Below are 20,637 nucleotides of genomic sequence, written 5' to 3'. Positions count from 1 at the left end.
CAGCAAGACCCATTGCAAAAATATTATTTATTTATCGAACATATACAGTGCTGAATTATTTTGTATACACACACATACATTGACAAAAAAAAACATGATTTATTAGACAAACAAAAATTATTTTATTCGAAGAATTATTGACAAATAATTATTAATGTTCGGTTTTAACTTTTTTGAAATTAATTACAAGGTCTTTTACTGCACTGGTGGTATCTTTTAATTGGGAGTTAATTCTTTCTTTATCTTCTGGGTTTTCAGTTTTTAATAACTGAACAACGAGATCTGAAATAAAAAATATTACTAGTTCAATTACATTTTAAGATTACAATGCATTAAAAGCAGTGGTCGGGATGTTACTCATTTTGTTGCAGCACCTTTAAACCTATTTCTATTTTGTAAATAAAATTATTTTGCTAATGTCACAGCTACTTTATTTGAGATATACTAGAGATTAAGAGATTTACTTTCAATAATCATTTGATAGTACATATTATTATTATTTTCTACTTAATTTTTTATAGACTTTAAACAGTGTAAGGTGCTACAAGAAAAGTAGCATCACTACTCCTAACCACATATTAAAAGTCAATACTTACCATGGTAGTTTTGTAAAAGTGTAAAATCATTTTCGTTAAGATATTTTTGTAAAAATCCCAAAACAGATGATACAAATTTACCAGACACTTTGATCATATTTTGAGAAACTGTTTGAAAAAGAATTTGGGTACAAATAAGCAATACTTCAGCAGGATCATCTTTAACATCGGATAACGATTTCAATAGCAGTTGTCGATTATTTTGTACATGTTCTCTAAAACAAAGAATTAATTGTTTTTTATAATATGCATCATTAAAAAAATTGATATTTATTGGTTATTATAATTAATGTATTATAATAGACTACCTCTCCTTTTTGCGATCATTTTTCTTTTGTACTATATCTACAGCAGATAACAATTGGTCTACCGCATCATAAAAATCGTCTGTGGTTTTTGACATTAACGATTTTTGTAACTTTTCAACAGCATTTTGAATTTGACTGTCATCATATTGATTAGATTTTGACTTAATGACATAAAAAATCAAATAAAAATATATATTCAAAACACCTAACATCAAAGTTGACAATTAACTACCTCCAAATTGTTTTCTCTGTTTTGCGCTATATATTTTTTAACACTTTCAACCATTTCTCCTCCAGTTGACTTTAACAAATATGTTGTAAGTTGGGTTTGGACATCTGAACTCTCAAACTTCTGAATACCTTTAACGTACTGATGAAAATCTGCAATCAGCAATAAGATCTTGTCTCGGAATTCCTGGTGTACTTTACGTCTATCACCCGTTCGATTGGCCATTACTTGATCGTATGTAGCTTGTGCCTGTCTTAAAGACTCCTTATTCAAAATTCTAAAAGGATTAATATATATGTTAAAATGAAACAAAAATAGAAATTACAAAAAGCTTTTATTCTTATTACGGGTAGAGATAAGTGATGAGTTTATCAATTAATAAGTCTTTATCCCCATCGACATCTTTAAATGTTTCTTCATTCTCTAAATATTCTCTTATTTCATCTAAACTAACGATTTCAATCATAAACTGATCGTTAATGCTTGCTTTATTGTCATGATCATCAGAGTCAGAATCATGGTGTTTAGATTTTTGACCATATTTTTTTTTTACTGCCTTAATCTTAGTTTCTCGTCCCTAAAATATACCAGACAAAATTTGAATAATTTATGTTTAAAAAAAATCATTATAGTAACAGCAGCCACTGATTCGGATATAGAATGTATAGTCAATGAGAATTTGCGGTGAGGCAAGTTTATAAATATCTCTGCATCAAAATATTTTCAACTTGAATTACGTACATAAACTTGTCTATTTTAATATAATGTAATATTATTACACAATAAAACGGGTTGTAATTTCATGATTGATCTTAAAGCGGTGTTTTATAGCAATTTTAAGATTTATTTCCTAATCAATAAGTAACGTTGACTAAGGGTGAAGATATAAAATCAAATATTTTTCGTACTTGCGTTCCTCCACCATGTTTTCCTCCAGACTTTTTTTTGCGCTCTTCTTTACGACTAAGTTCTGGATTTTTGTCCTCTGCCATTTTTTGTTGAATTTTCCATTGCACAAGAGCATTGGCATAATCCCCAGATTCAACAATCTACTCAAGTTCAATTATTTTACAATTATATTGATTGGAAGTCAAATAACTAATAATTACAAACCTGTTTAATTTTGCTATCTGTTGCGCTAAGAATGTGCTCAGACAGCTTTTCAATAAATTGATCAGTTACGAGAACAGTTTCATTAAAAATTTGGTAACCTTTTAATAGTTTATCTTTTTTTAACAGATATTCTAAGATAAGTACCCCATCTTTAATGTCAATGGTCACAGGTACAAAATCCTGTAAAGAAAATTTTGATTATTACTACTCCATCACTAGTCACAAATTAAATACATATTAAGTGTATTTTAACTTAATATAGCTACATAATATGCATTATAAAGGACAATTTATGGAGTATTAATATCTATAATCAAGTACAATGTGAAATGTAAATTATGTTTATAATATCTTATTCACTATTAACAAAAAAATCATATACATATTGTAAAAGAAATACCTACAAATAATATATGTAGTAACAATACTAATAAGGAATAGCTCACTTGTCATTGTACGACCTCAATTCTAGTTTTCTCTATCAATTTGAGTTAACATGGCATATCCTTCCCCAGAGTTTACTTCAGTCTCTCCCAATTTTTTTCATTTATTGTGTACAATTTAGTATATAATTTCTTTGTTTTTTTATTGAACATTTTTAGTTAAAAGGGCATTTCTTAAAAATGTTTTTAAAAACGGTTTTGAAGAAAAAAGGATTACATCTATTGACTTGGAAATAATATAAAATTAGTACCCCCGCTGGTCTGTAGTTCGAAAACATAAGGACTGATTTGAAAAAGTCTCCTGATTTTTTTTTCACTACAACTATAATAAGGATGTATCCAGAAATTCTCTTGATACTAAAAATTTAATTTAACAAACAAGACAAATTTGTATTGGTAAAGGAGTAAGGAGCCCTCTGAAGAGGTAAGTACTTACATAGTTACACAATCAGTAAATGAAAAATGTGTACATAAAAAAATGAAATATTCAATAATTCAAATTTAAATCACAGCCCTTATATAATATAACCTTATTACATAGAAGTTATAATTTCTCACATCACATTTCTAACATTAAATAAAGTTCTACAGTACCAAGATATCAATCCATGTGCCACTAGCAATAGCATCTTCAATAGCTGCAGAGACATCGTTTAGAATTTTAGGACCAACAGAACATGTGGTGAGTACAAGCAGTTCCTTTGCCAGTGGTAAACGTGATATATATGACTGTGCATCAGTTATTCCAACACTATTCATTGCAGCATAATCTAAAAACATCTCGATAATAAATATGGAATCAATTTTAAGATTTATATGCATAATAAGAATTTTTTAAAAATAAACACACCAAGGTAGTTATTGTTTGAATAAAAATTCATAACCCAATCATTTAGAGTTTTTATGTAAATGTTTGGTACATATGTACACGTGTTTCCGATTCGATCAGTCAATGTACCCGCCACTTGTTTTCCAGACAATAAATTTTCCAAGACGCCTGAAAAATATATACATTAGTTATTACATTGTATCTTAAAACCTACACAACAACACAATTAACTATTTTCAGTTATTATTTTGCAGAATTTTGGCCATTAGCTTTTAAAGCTTATGCCATAAATGCCAAGACTTAAAATAATTTATTAATTAATTAAAAACTTACTAAAAAATTCTTTTTCATCAATAGAACATTGATTTATTATTGCTGTACACAATACAGGTCGAGTTACGGCTAATACAGCGCCTTTAACTATTCTTTTAATAGAATTAAAATACAAATCTGTATAGTATACATATGGATTATTTTTATTTCTATGAAGGTTGAAAGTTAATTTTTTGGTATGTTTTTCAAGCATCTAAAAAAATAGGATAATATATACTAGCTGATAGATGATATATCATAATGAAATTATTTTGATTAGGTTACAGTACTTCGTACCATATCAATAATGTCTACAGGTAAATCATATTGCTGGGATAACTTTAACGAATTAATATGGCCCAACTGCTCTAATTTTTCTACAACATCTTCGGCAATCTGATCCAAATAGTTTGATCCAATTAATTGTCCGTGGATAACGCAATACTCGTCCGGCTCATTCTGAGCCAATTTTTCACACAAATTAGCTGCAACATCAGGATCCACTTTCAAAGCTCTTGCAGCATCTAATATATTTATACGACCTGAAATAATAAAAATAATAATAATGATGTAGTAAACAAAACTAAGCTTCGAAAATTGTAAAAATAGAATGATAAAACAGTTTGTTCTATGAACTTTATATCATGCATAACAGCTCACTAAAATTTTTTAATTTACTTCTTTTTTTCAAGTTCAAATACAGTTAATCTATCACTATATTATACAATACATAATTAATCGACATTTGTTTTAGTTATAACAAATTATGTACATTTTGACTTGGAAACGTTTCTAATCTCTGAATAAAATATTACAAAATTATAAATTAGTTAATCTATTGACTTAATTTTAATAACTATATATCTGTAGGCAACTTTCAAATCTGTTTGCTTAATTGATTGCCTACAAATATACTTTTATAATTTTCATTCAATTATAATAAAGCATTAATAATTTTTATTCTGATATTTTTTAATAACCTAACAATTAATTTATAATTTTAAAAAGCCTACTTAATAAATAATATTATAATTAAGATAATAGAGCATATTATTCTTTGTTTTATTAAGAATACCTCCTTGAACATAGGTTTCGTCTTGGAGCTCTTTAGTCAAGTGTGCTGGTGTCACGTATTCTTTTCCATCCGTTGTAAACACAACGTCCAACTGGTTGGAACTAATGAGTTTGGAGACTATTTCAACACAATTTCGTTCCCCCAACCTAAATCAAAAATCAAAATTAAATTTCTTTTTAAGCCTTGTACAACAATTATTAACACTGTTGGAAGTTAAAGTGACCTTTGTGATGAAGTAGTTAATTGTATCCGTTGAAAGTCTGCAGCCAACAACTTCACTTCGTTCCAGTCGCTAGACGACATGGTTTTGAAAGGTTTTTTTGTAAGTAGGTTAGGTTAGTAATGGGTAAATTAATTACTGTTTATGAAATTTAATATTAATTTCGAGAACACCAGTACAAACACGTCAGCATTCACCGGACATACATTTTTCAGTAGATACCCGATGACCGATCTATAGACTATAGATAACTAAATAGTAAATATTGGTGACACAGAATAATGAATATATTAAAATCATAATCTATTTTGTGGTGGTGATATCTCTATCTACACATTGATATTAAAGAATGATATGATAATGTGATAAGTAAAGTCATAACAAGTTGCTTAAATTTTTAACAAGACGTGAAACACTCATGGAGCGTGCTTTGATCATTGATTAATGATTATTGTTGTAAATTTTGATTCGTAGATGCATGCGTTTTTATCGGCTTATCGTAACGTACAACTCAAAATACAGCCAACAATAATAGTTTGTGGACTGGAACACTAAAGTATTGTTTGATTCATACTATTCAGAAAAACGAAAAAAATATATAATATATTCTAATTGTTTTTGACATAACGGTAAATATTTTAAGCAATTAGAACTCTTCGTTATGCAATTCTTTTATTTATTGTTTAATTCAAGTTTGTAAGGTCTAGCTAATTACTAACAAACCTATAAAGTGGAATTACAAATATTCAACAAAAATGTAATTGTTTGATTTGGCCTTTTTTTTTTATAAGAAATAAAACTAATATCTACAAATATTTTAATAAACCAATCGGTACTTACAAATATGTTAAATTTAACTGACAATTGGTGATATGATAATTCCATGCTAATAGTGTGTTTTCGCTAATTGTATTGTTATGATCATTGTATTTATAATTTATTATAACAGTACTTATTTCATTCTATCACATTCTCATATTCTAGATATTTTAGTCTAAATATTTAGCATCAGTTGATATTATTTTGTTTTGAAAATGTGTTGAGGAAAGCAATTTTAGTTTGAAATTCAGTCAATTTGTATAGGTAATTGTAGATAAAATAAACACCTCAATGTATAAAATAAAATATTCAATATATACATGTCTATAAAGTAGTAGTTTAAAGAATATTGTTTTTAGTTTATAAATATTATTTTTGTTAATAGCCTATTAGGAGATAGAGTGAATAATATTTGGTTTTTACTAGTAAAATTTATAAAATGACTTTTTATTTTATAGGACTTTTAAAACTATGGCAGAAAATTTTGGTGAGCTGAAGATCACTATAAGAAGCTTGTTAACAATTACTAAAAACCAAATTAGTATAGAGCAACTAGAAAAAGACTATTATGAACAAGAAGGTGAAAAACTCCCATATCGACGTTTTGGATATAATACAATTTTCGATTTATTAAATAGTATGCCTGATGTAGTGATTGTGAGTAAACTCATTTTAATATTTAGTTCATAATTTGTATTTATTCAAATTTATTTTTTATTTAGGTGCCACCAAATCCTACCAGACTGTCTCTGTTATCTGTCGTCTTAGGCAACAAAACAAATCATCTAAGACTGTTAGTTCTTAATCAAAAGACTTCTAAACCAAAAAAGTCAAAGAAAACATCACTTTTGAAACAAAGAACGTTTTGTAATAATTTTAAAAGATATAACAGCCAGAATAATATTAATAAGTACAATGGAAATAAAATGTTTAATGGCTATAATAATAATAGAAACATCACTTCAGGAAGTACCATTAGAACAACTTGTTCGCCACATATTAATACTCAACAAAATAATAGAACATACAATAATAGTGTTCAAATTAATATGAATAGTGGAAATATCAGGCTTAACGGTCATACAAATAATAATAATTATAAAAATAATACTTATCCAAGTACTAGTAGAACAAGTTATCCTCAACAATTTAGAAACCAACAGAATGGGACCCACGTTAATAGCCATACCATTCAAAATATGAAGAACAATGTAAATAACAGATTTCATGATGATATTCCTCAAAGTACTAGCGACACAAATAATCCTCAACAATCGAATGAACTGCACAATATCACTAGCATTAGTCCAAGAAGTAACAATTATAAGAATAATTCTAGTGGAAATAATTTTTATTTTAATCAAACAATGCCAATTATGAAATCCGGAGAGCGAGTCAAATCTTGTTTTGAAGACAAACATTGCAACCCATCGCCTACATCGAGTAGTAGTAGTAGTAGTATAGCCAAAGTAAAAACAGACTCAATACACAGTTGTTTTGACTTGCAATCTAAATTGCATTTTTATTTAAATAAATTAATATCTAATAGTTCAACGGTAATTATACAATATTTTATTTATAAAAAATGATAATCAGTGAAACTTGTCTAAGACAGAATTATTAAAAAAGTTCTGTTTTAAGAAGCTTTCCATCTTATTTGGTAAAATATACATGTTAAGCTGTTTAGTGTGACTATACACAAATACTATATTGCACAGATGTCAGGCTTCATCAAGATCCACCTAGACAGGTTCCACTATATTATAATTTATTGTATAATTGAAAATATTTTTAGAATTGCTTATTATTGTGTATTTGATGTTTTTAGCCTATTACAAAAGAAAAGTTAAAATGTTTAATCCGTGAACATTCAGTCTATTGCAATGTACCGGAAGATATTGTTGATAATGAAATATGTAATGTAAAAGATTTTATGGATATTAAAAACATGTCAATCAATATTAATAGCTCTAGTTCAGACGCAGACATTATAAAGCAAAAATCAAGTAAGTATATTTTGTTATAATTTTTGCAGACTTCTGACTTCAAAATGACATATTTTTTATTAATTTGCATTTAAAGTTTCTCCTTTCTGATTATATATATATATATATATTTTTTTTTAATATTTAAATTCTTCTTTTAAAAAAATTGTAAAGTGACTTCCTTCTTTGGATTGTTGAAACTGTAGAATAAATGCCATAAATTAGGTTTAAATTTGTAAGTACAATATCATTTTTTGCATCACAGTCATTAATAATTTTTATTTTTCAGATCAAGGACTTAATAAGATAACTATAATTTCTACAGATTTGGGCCGAAATACTAATAATAAAAATCATAAAACCATAATTCCGAAAGCTGAATTGACTGAAGCTAAATCACCAATTAATATAAAACAAGTTCCTTCATTAGAAAATGTAAATATAATGTACATTTAGTATTCAATTTTTGTTTGTATTAATTTATTTGGTTTTAGTCTTTTAATGACAGTTCATCTTGTTTAAATGAACAAATGACTAAAAGAGCTCATTCCACACCAAAAACAAATGATCATCTCAGTAAGAAATTTATTTTATAAATAAAATTTTTCCATCAATGGATAGAATTTCATAAAATCATAGTTAATTTGTGTAACTTGGTTTTTATAATTATTCTCAGAAAAATTATCCAACAGCACGCAACAAAGCGATTTCGAGGATGTATCCTACAACTTAGCAAGAATTTTCAGTATTTATTTTGATGGTGTGAATATTCAAAATTTGCGATTTATTTATAATGTATGTTCGTAATGTAAACTTCAAGTTAAAAATAAAATTACAGTTGTGAGATCATATTTTACGTTTCAGAGAATTTTCGGAACTCTTTACAACCCGAAAGACTATGGCTTTGAATCAGACGAACTTATGATTAAATCATTGCACAATATAATTGAAATAAGAAACCATGTATTGTATCACAAATATATAACTGTATCTCCTACTGAATTTCCAGACGATAGTATTCGGTGTGAAAAGGTTTATAACATTATGAACATACAAGTAACAACTCAATTGTTTTAAAGCTTAATATTTGACATCAATTATTTAGTCAATCATTTTACAGATCAAAGAAGATACTAATTTCTACTTACATAAAAATATTAGCATTAAATTTGTACTAGAACAGGAAAAACTATCACTGATCCAAAGTTCTACGGTAAAAATGTTACTATCTGAAGTGTATAATCCAAGTTTGTTTTTTATGCAATTAGCTTGCAAAGCTGTTGAAGTTGACAAACTAATAGAAAATCTGCAGTAAATATTTTATGTTACATATTGTTGTTGTTTTTAATAGCATTGCTATGTAATAATGTTTTTCATATATTCAAATTTAATATAATTTGCCTAGGTCCTTTTACAATCGAGAGGGGAATAAATATAAAGTTGAACCAAAACATGTTTTACCAAAGCGCGTATTTGTTTCTTGTTATGTATCCTGTTCATCTATTAAATGTTGGTATAGAGCCAAAGTATTGAGAGAAATTGAAGAACACACTGTTGAAGTATGGATTTATGAAATAATAGTGTTTTAATTTAAGTTGTAGTATTGTAAATCAAAATTTTTGTTTAGGTATTTCAAGTGGATTATGGGACAGTGGTTTGTGTACCAAAGACTGAATTACGTCTGTTGAAAGACGAATTTAGTTACTTACCAGGACAGGCATTACAATGTTGTTTAACTGGATATAATGAACTTGAAGTAATATCGTCAAAAGTCACAGAAACCTTTGCTGCTCTCACAATGAATAAAACACTTTTGGTTGATGTCGATAAGAATTACTCTATTATGGTGAGATTTTAATTTTATTTATAAGTTTTTTAATTTATTACATCTACTTATACTTTTAGAACAATGATTTTCAAATCTTACATGTCACTTTATATCATCGGATAAGCAATTCAATAATTATGAATTTGAATAACAAATTGTAAGTATACTGTTAACAGTTTCATCTTAGGTAACTAACATATTATGGTATTTAAATTAAAAATTCAGTTAAATAGTTTGAAAATTAAAGGACCCTATTCTTTTAAATTTGTTAACACCATTTCCATCTCAATTGAGAAACATACATTTTATTTATATGTGGGCCATTTGTAGTTATTAGAATTCAAATTAATGGTTATAATATACTTAATAGAAACGGAAATGGTGTGACAGTTTAGTGACAATAACATATAAATCCAGACTACATCAAAAGAAAACATTTTTTTAGGTAGCTTAAAGTCCTGAAATACTATACATAAGTACAATCAATCAGTCAGTTTAGTATATTAATAAAAAAAAACCCGGTTGCTGGTATAGCCTAACAAGCCCCATTGGTAATTAGAAAGTATGGTTGGGTGGGTTTAGGTGGTGTGAAAGTATAATCATTTGAAGTGGTCGAAGTGTTTAATAGCACTCCATTCTAGAACTTTTTCCCGGCCAGCTGTAGATATATGGGCAGCTTGTGTAAACAAAAAAAAGCTTGGCGAATAGGACGAAAGTAAATCAGTACCAATGTTTTAAGAAAATGACCTTTAGAAATGTTATTTAAAATATTTTTCTAAACTCTAAAAGCAGGGGAGCTTGACGTACATCATATTTTATTTCGAAGCTAATAACCTGAGTTTCTCATAATGGAACTTTGACATGAAACTTGTTTTTTTTTTATTGATAATGATATTGCTAAAGATATCTTATGATATCTTCTAAGGTGGACAATATGGATTAATTGATAAGGCTTATTAATATTAGTTATGTATGTGTTGTGCTATCTGTTAATTTTAAACCAGAAAAACAAATTTGTTTCAAATAACACAGTTTACCCAATGCTCGGCATGACGGTAGCGTGGCCGAGCGGTCTAAGGCGCTGGTTTAAGGCACCAGTCTCCTCGGAGGCGTGGGTTCGAATCCCACCGCTGCCAAGAACTTTTTCATTTTTTATCTTTAAAGTGATTTCCTTTTACTTGGTTTACGTACGTCTTTCGTAAAGTAATATGTACTTTACTAAAAAAAACAGCGATCCAATTTTAATAATAATAAAAAAAATTGTAATTATTGTAGTATTCAGATTTTATTGTAATAAAATATATTTTTTTAAACAAATTTGATTTTGCATTTAATATTTTGATTATTACTAGTTCAACAATAATTAACGGTAATACTGCCAGAGTACTCGCGGCAAATTTTCGAAATCGAATTATTGGTACATTTTAGGGCTTAAACGACATAATCAAATTTTCTTACTTATCGATACGAATTATTTATTATAACTAATTAAAACAATTTTTTATTATTTAGATTTTACAAACTGTGTAGCTTCTTTGTTTAAATATTTATTTTATATTACTGTTATAACAAAATTGTTAAATGTTTTTTGAAAAAAAAACACTTAAAAATTATGAAATAAAAAGATAAAATTTTGACCATATATTATACAATCGGTTTGGTCTTAAAATACGCCTAATGGTCAATAGTATGCCTAGGTACAACATTCTGGCGAAAATCAATAATTACTTGCAATGTAAAATACAAAATTTTAATCTTAAATTCAAAAATCTAGTACACATAATACAAACATTTTAAAAACATTGGTATTTCTTGTTTACTCGATTGTTTTTACCTAATAACAACTTACTTATTTATGTATAATTCCCATCGGCACTTAGATTGTAAATTAATGAATTTACAATTTTTTTTTTACAGGACCATTTCTAACTTAAGTCGCTGAATTATTGTTCGTCAACAAAGCACATCGGTTATTTTTCTTATTCGTTTTAACTTCTGCATTTTTTTAATTTTGTTTTTTTTTTTTCTTTAGTTGTTATTGTGATAACTTTCTATCACAAGACAGACGACTATATATAATTTTCAATAATTAAATACTAATTTGACTTTAATTGTTTTTTTAATTTTATATATTAATTATAAATTTGTAAGAAATCACGTAAACTGTATTCGATTTCAACCAATGGAAAACACTGTTTACTAATTTGTTTCTTCGATTGTTATAGTTTATGATATGATACAAACTTTATCATACTATCTTTACTAGCCTTACGTTTTTACTATACCATTATTTTTCTTTGTTTATTATTATTTCAAAAGTCACGAATATTTAAGTATTATTATCCTATAAAATAGAACTAATTGTTGTTTATTGTAGTAATTTAATATACAATTTATAAATATGTAATTAAGAGTTTTTTAGTTATTTGTGTTGTCCAATTTGTGTCGTTTGACGACAAAATAAAACAAATCTACGTATACTTAAGCCAGATACGAACAAACTTTTGGAGCTACCACCCACGGAAATTTCGAAACTTACCCTGCGGCTCTGTTACGACGAAAAGAATGATCTTAATTTTTTTTTTCGATTATTTTGGCCATGGTCGTGGTTAAGTATTTTTAGTTTTTATTTTCTTTACTCTTCTTTTTTTTTATCGTATCTTCGATCAAAAACAATTATATAAAAATCTGTTTTCTTATGTAAAATAATCTCAGCTTTCTGAAAAAAAATATGAGTTTTTATCGAGTAACAGAAAGTCACGCAAATTGTTTTATTTTATTTTTTATCACAATTTAATATTTTAGTGATGTCGAGAAAAAATAAACTGGTAGTTTTTCCATAAGCAATAATTATTTCTCACGGTACGATGCAGACAATATAGGTCTACATGGGTCTGACCTTTAGCCGAGTGCCAAGAGATGTTGGATTAGTGTACGCCAACGCGACCGCTCTGGCGGCCACACGCTTGATTTGTTTTATTTTAAAAACAATAACAATATAATATATGAAACACCAATGTTATTATTGTTATGCGCTATTGTTTGGCTCTTTGGCTTTCAACAGGCTTATTCGCGGGTCCAGTAAAACATTTAGCACGGGTCACAGACAAACGGCGAATCCTACCCACGCTTATGACCGTAAATAAAACGCGCAACTCGTTATCTCAACATGTTTATGTATAGCATGCGACGTGCTAACCTGTTCAAATCTGCCGTCTACGTCGCAGGACCCTCCAAGTGCATTGTTCCGGTGCATTGCACTGGTGGCAAAGCGACACGGATATTTCATATTCTACTATAATATGAATTGCCGATTATATACATAGGTGTGATGAATTTTGCTTGTTTCGAACCCGGCAGAACCTATGACGGTGTAGCGATACCGCAAAAACGAGTAGGTTGTACTGTAAGGCATAAACCAACGCAATGGGGGTTCTCTGTGTCATGAAATCATATACACTACAAGCATGTCTTATACATATAAGCATGTCTGTATCCAGAACGTTTACAGTTAATATATATATGGGTAATATATGAAGGCCGATGTTTTTGTGTGGTCAAACATTGTAAGATTGTACGACCATTACATACAAATAGGAGGATTTCCAATAATAATGAAGAAAAATGTTAAAAATAGACGCTATATGATATGATGTCTGATAAAATAGTCGACCATCCGCATATAGCTCCTAATTACCGTGTTAATAAAATTACAATTAAGTTTAATTTTTAATTTTAATGTTGACAAAAATTGCATTAATACCAAACCACCCCTTGATGATTATAAAACGAGGTGTCCTACTAAAAATAAATATCAAACATTTATGTCATCTACATACCGCGTTTTGTATGTTTAGACACAAAAATCTGATCACCCTGATCCTATACGTCATTAATATAATCATAGTATAGGTTTTAAAGATGTATATATAATATATTGACTACATACGAATCAGAGCTCATGAGATTAGGAATAGCTGTTAAGATTTCTGAAAGTAAAAATTGTGATGCCAAAGATAAAATGGTTGTGACCAAACTAAGTTAACCGTTTTCCACTCATGAAGACGTTATATCCCTAATTTATTAAGGAGTTCAGTGTAGGCATTCTCGCCAAAATCTCATCGTCTTTCGATTTTATAATAGGTGTTTTTGTTTTGTTCTAAGACCGTCGTAGAATAAGTAAAACACATTCTGCGTAGACATAATTTTAACCAAGAGTATAACGTCCGGTAAATCGGGGGCAAAATATAAACAATATTTTACTTAAATTTTTCTAGAAAAATTTATTTCAACTATGTCAATTAGTTATAGGCTATACAATTGTTAATTTCTACTTATAATACTATTCATTTATTTTTTAACAAATTGCGGGGAATGCTATACAAAAATATATCCTGACTCGTAGAGTGGTCGGATTTTAATATTTTTTTTATTATCGGAGAATATTTTGTGGTCCGCTATGATCGCCGATTTTCAATAAATAGTTATTTCTAAGAAAATTAGTTTAAAAAACCCTAAATTTTATATGTTTAGAAGGATATTACAGTGTCAGATTTTTCAATTTTTATATAACAGCTAACAAAAACTTTATAGACAATAACTATAAATCTACTTAACGATACAAACAAATCATCCTAACCAGTCTAATCTACCATTCTACGAAGCATGTTTTGGAGTAAAATAACTCCCCCCACCTATCAATTAAAGCTATTTTTGCCATTATTTATTTTAATTATATTTTTTAAGCCGCCTCTAAGTTTATACAATATTTGAAAAGACCTATTTATAATCCTAACCTAACCTTTGATCTCCCGAGTAAATGTGAAATCTTGCATGTCTTCTGCGGTATTTTTTCTGTAGGTACGATACCTAAAGAAAATTATAACTTCAACATGGATACAAAATTATTCTTATAAGTATTATCTTAATTATAAGGTAATAAATGTATACATTTTCCTAACTACCACTGTTATCGCTTTATTTTGTTATAATGTAATTTCAATTTAACCTTTTAAAAGCATCCCTTAAAAAAAAAGTCTGGCAGATTATGATTTTTTATGAAAAATACCTGTGGAGAATAATAGCGCCCAATGATGAGTTGTATAATAATAATATGTATAAAACATGTCTACCGAGTACCGTCTACAGGAAATGCAGATAAGTAATCGTCAACAGTATGCATAAATTATGCTTAAGATTTTGCGTGGGACCGGGGACGATAACTGGAAAAATGGAAAAGTAAATTTATGAATCGAGACGTTCATTCTTATTTGTAAGAGAATTCTGAGTAAATAATAATCGTCGTTTGCCAACATTCGATACAACTACGCATTAAAATTATGGATCACAGTTTTTATTAGCTTTCAGCTCGTTTATTTAACTGCGTATAATATCTTTAACCAATTTTATTTTCCATTATGAATGAAATAATACAATGTTATCATATTATCGAAGACTGTGTACGACTTATACGCCCACAAGCTCGTTTTAATCATTCAACTACCACAATATTATGTTTTATTGCACTGTTTTATGTACAAACCTTTTCTTAGTTACTCGACAAAATATTATTACCATTGTGAACGAACTGCGCGCACTACATTATCAACTTATACCATCCTGTATAGATTTCATTACTATTATATAGGTTAATATGTTAAATTGTTAGATGTTTAAAGACAATAATTACATGATACCTACTGCAAAATATGTATTTAAGAGTTACAGGCAACTACATATTTTATTATCAACATTTAAGTACCAAGTTATAATCAATTACTTGTCTTCTTACTTTTTTTGGATCAGCTTACTTATACCAGGAAGGTTCAAAAAAGAAAAAAAAATATTACATATATTTATTATATGTATTCAGTATTTATAATAATAATATATGTATATTATTATTAGTTAGTATAATATATAAATCATAAAAAGTTTATTTTTACAAAAAAAAAAAAAGGTTCATGCAATAACAATATTTCTCAATAGTTTGTTGTCAATGTTTTTTTTATAAGTTTAAAATGTTTTTATTGTTAAAAAAAACAATGACACATATAATATGTACATTGTCCTACCTACATAACATAATATAGTAATGCGACGAATCAAAGCTCACGTCATGATCCAAAAACTACCTTATAGGATTTTTTATGCTGAAATTTGAATCCTAAAGTGTTATTATAGATATTTAAAAAACATATAAGAACATGATTATATGTATCTTTGAACGTAGTGGTTAGAATCAAAACTAAACAATTCCACTGAAACATGGTTCATATAAATTATTATCATTTATCAAACCACACATGTTCGGTGTTCCAAACTTCATTCTAAAAAAAATGTTTATCTTGTATATTTTGATGGCATATTTGAGTATTCCATCCAAATTACTTAAAAATAATATAGTATAGATTTGTTTTGTTTTTCAGAAAAACCTTTTTTTTTGCGTTTTCTGAAAAATGTGTTTTTTGGATCTTGTGGGTTTTGATTCTAGCCTAGTTACTTATAGTTTTTAAGGCGATCAGTTTAGGTAGTTTTTTACTATAACTTAATTTCGAGCTATTTAGTATTTCTACTTATTTGCTACTTTATTAGTAGTTAATTTGTTTATAAGACTCTCGCTTTCCCAGGACAGCATTCCCAAAAACTCAAATACAATTTTCTTAAGTTGATTTCATTTCTTAGATTTTTGAAAACCGGAGACTTAAACTGAGCTACCTCGAAGAATTATTTTATTCATTTTAATACTCAAGTCTTCACAAAATATTATTTTTCGGGTTTTTAACTTGGCGTGAGCCAAAACATATAATCTTAAAATTAAAAAAACTCGTAAGAGCCCATATAGTTTTTCTATTAATGTTAACATCGTTTTTACATTTTATACAATATTAGTATAAAATAACTTCAAAATTGTTTATAGAAATAGAATGCTAACCATAAATTATAGTAATAACTTGTTGTGTTAGTCATAAATGATACAATTCGTGGTAGTTAATATTTTTAAGAATTTGTAACGAAGTTGTTTTTTTTTATATTGAAGATGTTTTACTCACATATTAAAATATACATACAAGTTAGTAACCACTTTTATTGAGATAAATTAGTTTATCAAATGATTTATCTGCGTTTCGTTAAAAAAACATACAATAAACAGTAAATTGTAGCAATCGAATATTCAACTCTTATTCACTCTTACTAGGTAACATCATGTCAGCAAAAATAAATTTACAGAAGAATGCATGCAATACATGATACAACGTCACACGTCACATATCACAAAAATGTTATTTATAAAATAATGCCATGAAACTATTTAGTGTACACTTGAATGTCAAATAAACGTTAGGAAAATATTGTAAAATTTATGGCAGCGGTGGGATTCGAACCCACGCCTCCGAGGAGACTGGTGCCTTAAACCAGCGCCTTAGACCGCTCGGCCACGCTACCCCGATGTCAATTTATCAAAAACAGACGTACTTTTTATGCATCTTGCCGTTTTATAGTGACCATATCATTCATAGTTTTAGGTATAATGAATGCAAACTGCGGCAATGACCAAATTTAGGGCTGAGACTTTCTAAATGAAAATGTGTTATCCGTAAATATACAGGGTAATAATATTAAAATGATCCACTCAATATCTAATAGCGTTTAATCAGTTATTCATTTTTTTTCCCGTAGTGTTTTTACATTTTATACAATGTGATCTCAGTTTTTTACAAACTTTTGTATTTTAAACCCCTTATAAAAATATTTACTATTTTGTCAACTTTTGTAAATTATATTGTAACCTATATATTTTATTAACTTTTTAAATTAAGAATAATTTACTGAAAAATTTTAACTAAAAGTCAGAACAGGAGAGGAAGTGCTTATGAGTAATGCGCGAAGATAAAAAAGGACTACTCACCACCCTTCCTAAACTTTAAACTTAAATAACTTCAAGAATAATTATCTAAAACTGGTTATCGACCAGCCAACATTGTTCAGTAAGCTATTCTTAATTTAAAAAGTTAATAAAATATATACGTTACCATAAAAGTTACAAAAGTTGATACAAAAATAACTTATTTTGAAGGGGTTAAAAACATTAAAGTTTGTGAAAAATTGAAAACACTACGGGAAAATATAATTCAATTACTGATTAAACCCTATACGATATTGAGTGGATCACTTTAAAATTTCACCTTGTATCTATACAATTTATTAATAAATAAAAAGGGACCTAAATGTATATTTTTAATTTTATCAACTAGAGATTCGCAAGCAAAAATTCTTAAAACTCTGTGACCTCACCTATCCTAATAAAATGCTCCGTCCCTAATATTCCCCAACATCACTGCGCCGGTTTTTTAAAATGATTTTTTGTGAAATTATTTATAATAATGTTGTGTTGTGCTTATACATTTTTTAACTTTTTGGAAGAGTTTAGGTTTCACTTGTGCGCCATTAACGTGTTCTACGTGAGTAAAATAATTTTAGTTAATAATTGTAATTAACAATTTTTTAAATGTATTTTCGTTTAGGAAAAACAAAAAAAACTATTTTAATTTAATGTTAAACACTGTTAAGACAGCGCTGTTGTCAAATTTTACATTTTTATTTTAAACCATCGAATTTTCTCAAAGTTGAGACCTAGTTATTGCATTTTTTTCTAATAATAGTAGATTTATTTCACAGTCTATTTCACTGGAATCATATTAAAGCAGCATTTTCCAATGTTACGGTATTGTATACAATACCTATCATACGTTGCAGCAAGAATCTATTTTTATTCAACTATTTCTTGTATATTACAAGGAATATCCAATACAAATTGTATTAGATTGGTAAACATATTGATATGCATGTTATAATTTTTATTTTAATATTTTATAACAGGCTTATACACATTGTAGTTGACATGCAAATCTTATTTACTACTATAAAAAACAAATGTGTTTAAAACTTGTTTATAAATTGTACAAACGTGATAGTGCACAAAGGAGTATGAAGTTATAACTACAAAATGTAGGACTTCATTTAACCAGGAGTGAGATACCTGTCAAGTTCATACACTGAGCACTGATGAGCTTTTGGTCTTCAAGAGTGTTAAATTATAATGAACATATTAAGCTAACTAATGGACGCCTGAAGTGGGGGTTAAGTCCACTCGATATTCTATGAAGATCCCCCTTCCCAATTATGTTTAAATTTCTTAACTAAAAAACTTAACTATTTTTAATTGCCACAGCTGATTGAACGTATTTTATATATGTATGAAAATTCCAACAATATTTTTAAAAATTGACAAATGAGTCTTGTCGCAATATGTCCAAAACGTAATGGGTAGCATATGTTTCTGCCTTCTGGTAACTTCATGTTTAATATAATATGTATGATCAATTTGGACATTGACAGCGTGCACATGACGCATTGTGGTCTGTGGACTGACATGTCATAACAAAAAAAAAATACTAGACGACAAAAAACCTTTTAGTACACTTTTTGTTTACCTACCTGATTTTTATTTTAGCTACGCCATTACCTTGACACGAGTAAGTATATCACATTTTTCAGATTCAGTTTAACAAGTGTTTCGATACCGGCGTGTGATTTATGTATCACACGAAATCGTTTGCAAAACCTATTATAATTTGCTGTTTGCAAACCATACTGCTATATATCGATTTTGTGCTTCCTACTTTCTCGGGGAACGCCAAGAGTTTGTTTTTACTTTCTAAGTTGCCTGACATGTTTGTCACTTGAACTCAATTTGATAAATGCTCTTAGACCCTTTACGTAGAACCGGGTACACACGATTAAACATTATATTATATTATGCAGCTTAACAGTGGAAGTCGCCCACATTTGTAAGTCGAGTCTAAATCGATAAAACTTTATTGTGATATATATATTCTGGGTATATTATTTTCAATATACCTACCAAAGCCCGCCTCCGTTGTGCGATCTAGCTCCGGTTAAGTCACCGGACCGTGACAAGACATTTAGGTCTACCTGTAAACCTCTCTTGGCTAATTTCTGTTACGCGTTTTACTATATCACATTCGTCCCTTATTTCAACGTACCCATTACTTCTAATTTTTCCAAAATGGGGATTAAATGTTATCAGTGCTTCCTTTTAAAATACGCTACTATTTTCAATAACTAAAGACCACTCACCACGATTATTTATGTATATATATTTATGCCGGGTGATTCTTTTAACGTCTTACACTAGTTTAATCTTAAAATATTACACTTTTGTAGCTTTTCTTTGAGAAAACGTTGATGTTATGACATTAGACAATATTCAAATTTTCTTTTTTATTATTTTCTAGAGCTTTATCAACTTTTGAAACTTAAATGGTACCTAATTTGTATACTTAATTGAATTTACTGAATATTTCGATTAGTCGATAACGAGTTTTGAATACTTTTAACTACAAAATGTCTATCATTTTAAGAGAAAACTGGTGTAGGGCGTTAAAATAATCACCCGGCATATAGGTACCAAGTTCAGCTACTATGTTATTATACCTATTTATATTATTTGTAAACACAAATTAATAAAAATAGTATGTTAAAAAATAAATGTAAAGTAATCCGACCTCTTTCGCTTTTTATAAACTCCATACATACTATAAAATATATATAAAACCGACTGATCACTGATATGACATTTTTCCTTGAAGTATCAGCCGCTGTAGTCCATATCATTGATTATTTCCCATTTGTCCCAGATATATCCCAGCTTACGTGATTTTATCATTGCCAATAGTTCTGTTTCTTTTTCCGTTCTTTCGATTACATTCTCCATTTGTCAAGTAGAAAAATTGAAACAAAAGAAGCAAAGAGAGCAAAGAAAACTTGCGCTTTATTGGTTATAAAAAAATGTTAAA

The 20,637-nt window shown here is 28.3% G+C and overlaps 2 protein-coding genes and 2 non-coding genes across 4 annotated transcripts; 2 read left to right on the top strand and 2 right to left on the bottom strand.

Annotated features, from left to right (window-relative positions):
- Positions 1-37: 37 nt before the first annotated feature.
- LOC126843097 (E3 UFM1-protein ligase 1 homolog) lies at positions 38-5,423 on the bottom strand. The gene is made up of 13 exons (XM_050580415.1): positions 5,129-5,423; positions 4,906-5,051; positions 4,128-4,372; positions 3,852-4,044; positions 3,540-3,686; positions 3,284-3,459; positions 2,247-2,426; positions 2,042-2,182; positions 1,481-1,710; positions 1,137-1,410; positions 905-1,065; positions 597-811; positions 38-282 (listed from the first exon to the last, which is right to left on the bottom strand). Exons 1-13 carry the CDS (start codon positions 5,206-5,208, stop codon positions 152-154), a joined length of 2,319 nt encoding a protein of 772 aa, XP_050436372.1. The 5' UTR covers positions 5,209-5,423; the 3' UTR covers positions 38-151.
- A 31-nt stretch (positions 5,424-5,454) lies between these two features.
- LOC126843096 (probable cyclin-dependent serine/threonine-protein kinase DDB_G0292550) lies at positions 5,455-12,061 on the top strand. Its single transcript, XM_050580414.1, has 13 exons — positions 5,455-5,754; positions 6,403-6,601; positions 6,667-7,500; positions 7,773-7,950; positions 8,219-8,364; positions 8,424-8,505; positions 8,606-8,724; positions 8,794-8,985; positions 9,050-9,240; positions 9,335-9,488; positions 9,557-9,775; positions 9,835-9,914; positions 11,675-12,061. Exons 2-13 carry the CDS (start codon positions 6,416-6,418, stop codon positions 11,697-11,699), a joined length of 2,406 nt encoding a protein of 801 aa, XP_050436371.1. The 5' UTR covers positions 5,455-5,754; positions 6,403-6,415; the 3' UTR covers positions 11,700-12,061.
- Trnal-aag (transfer RNA leucine (anticodon AAG)) lies at positions 10,812-10,893 on the top strand. The gene has a single exon. It is a non-coding gene; the product is annotated as a tRNA-Leu (tRNA).
- Positions 12,062-17,121: 5,060 nt separating the features above from the next.
- Positions 17,122-17,203, bottom strand: Trnal-aag (transfer RNA leucine (anticodon AAG)). The gene has a single exon. It is a non-coding gene; the product is annotated as a tRNA-Leu (tRNA).
- Positions 17,204-20,637: the final 3,434 nt, after the last annotated feature.

This window comes from Adelges cooleyi, unplaced genomic scaffold (genome assembly GCF_023614345.1).
Source record: "Adelges cooleyi isolate 19-005CV unplaced genomic scaffold, UGA_ACOO_1.1 ACOO_flye_CR_arks_rails_tigmint_CR_PRNA_574, whole genome shotgun sequence".
Taxonomy (NCBI): domain Eukaryota; kingdom Metazoa; phylum Arthropoda; class Insecta; order Hemiptera; family Adelgidae; genus Adelges; species Adelges cooleyi.
This window is presented reverse-complemented; position numbering and strand designations above follow the sequence as displayed.

What these genes read in the sequence shown, in the direction of transcription:
- LOC126843097 (XM_050580415.1), bottom strand. Translation starts at nt 5,208, where the DNA reads ATGTCGTCTAGCGACTGGAACGAAGTGAAGTTGTTGGCTGCAGACTTT. An exon ending in TTCAAACAATAACTACCTTG is followed by an intron (nt 3,460 to 3,539) that starts GTGTGTTTATTT and finishes AGATGTTTTTAG; the next exon opens with ATTATGCTGCAATGAATAGT. An exon ending in AATGATCGCAAAAAGGAGAG is followed by an intron (nt 812 to 904) that starts GTAGTCTATTAT and finishes TCTTTGTTTTAG; the next exon opens with AGAACATGTACAAAATAATC.
- LOC126843096 (XM_050580414.1), top strand. Translation starts at nt 6,416, where the DNA reads ATGGCAGAAAATTTTGGTGAGCTGAAGATCACTATAAGAAGCTTGTTA. An exon ending in ATTTGCGATTTATTTATAAT is followed by an intron (nt 8,725 to 8,793) that starts GTATGTTCGTAA and finishes TTTACGTTTCAG; the next exon opens with AGAATTTTCGGAACTCTTTA. An exon ending in AAACTAATAGAAAATCTGCA is followed by an intron (nt 9,241 to 9,334) that starts GTAAATATTTTA and finishes TAATTTGCCTAG; the next exon opens with GTCCTTTTACAATCGAGAGG.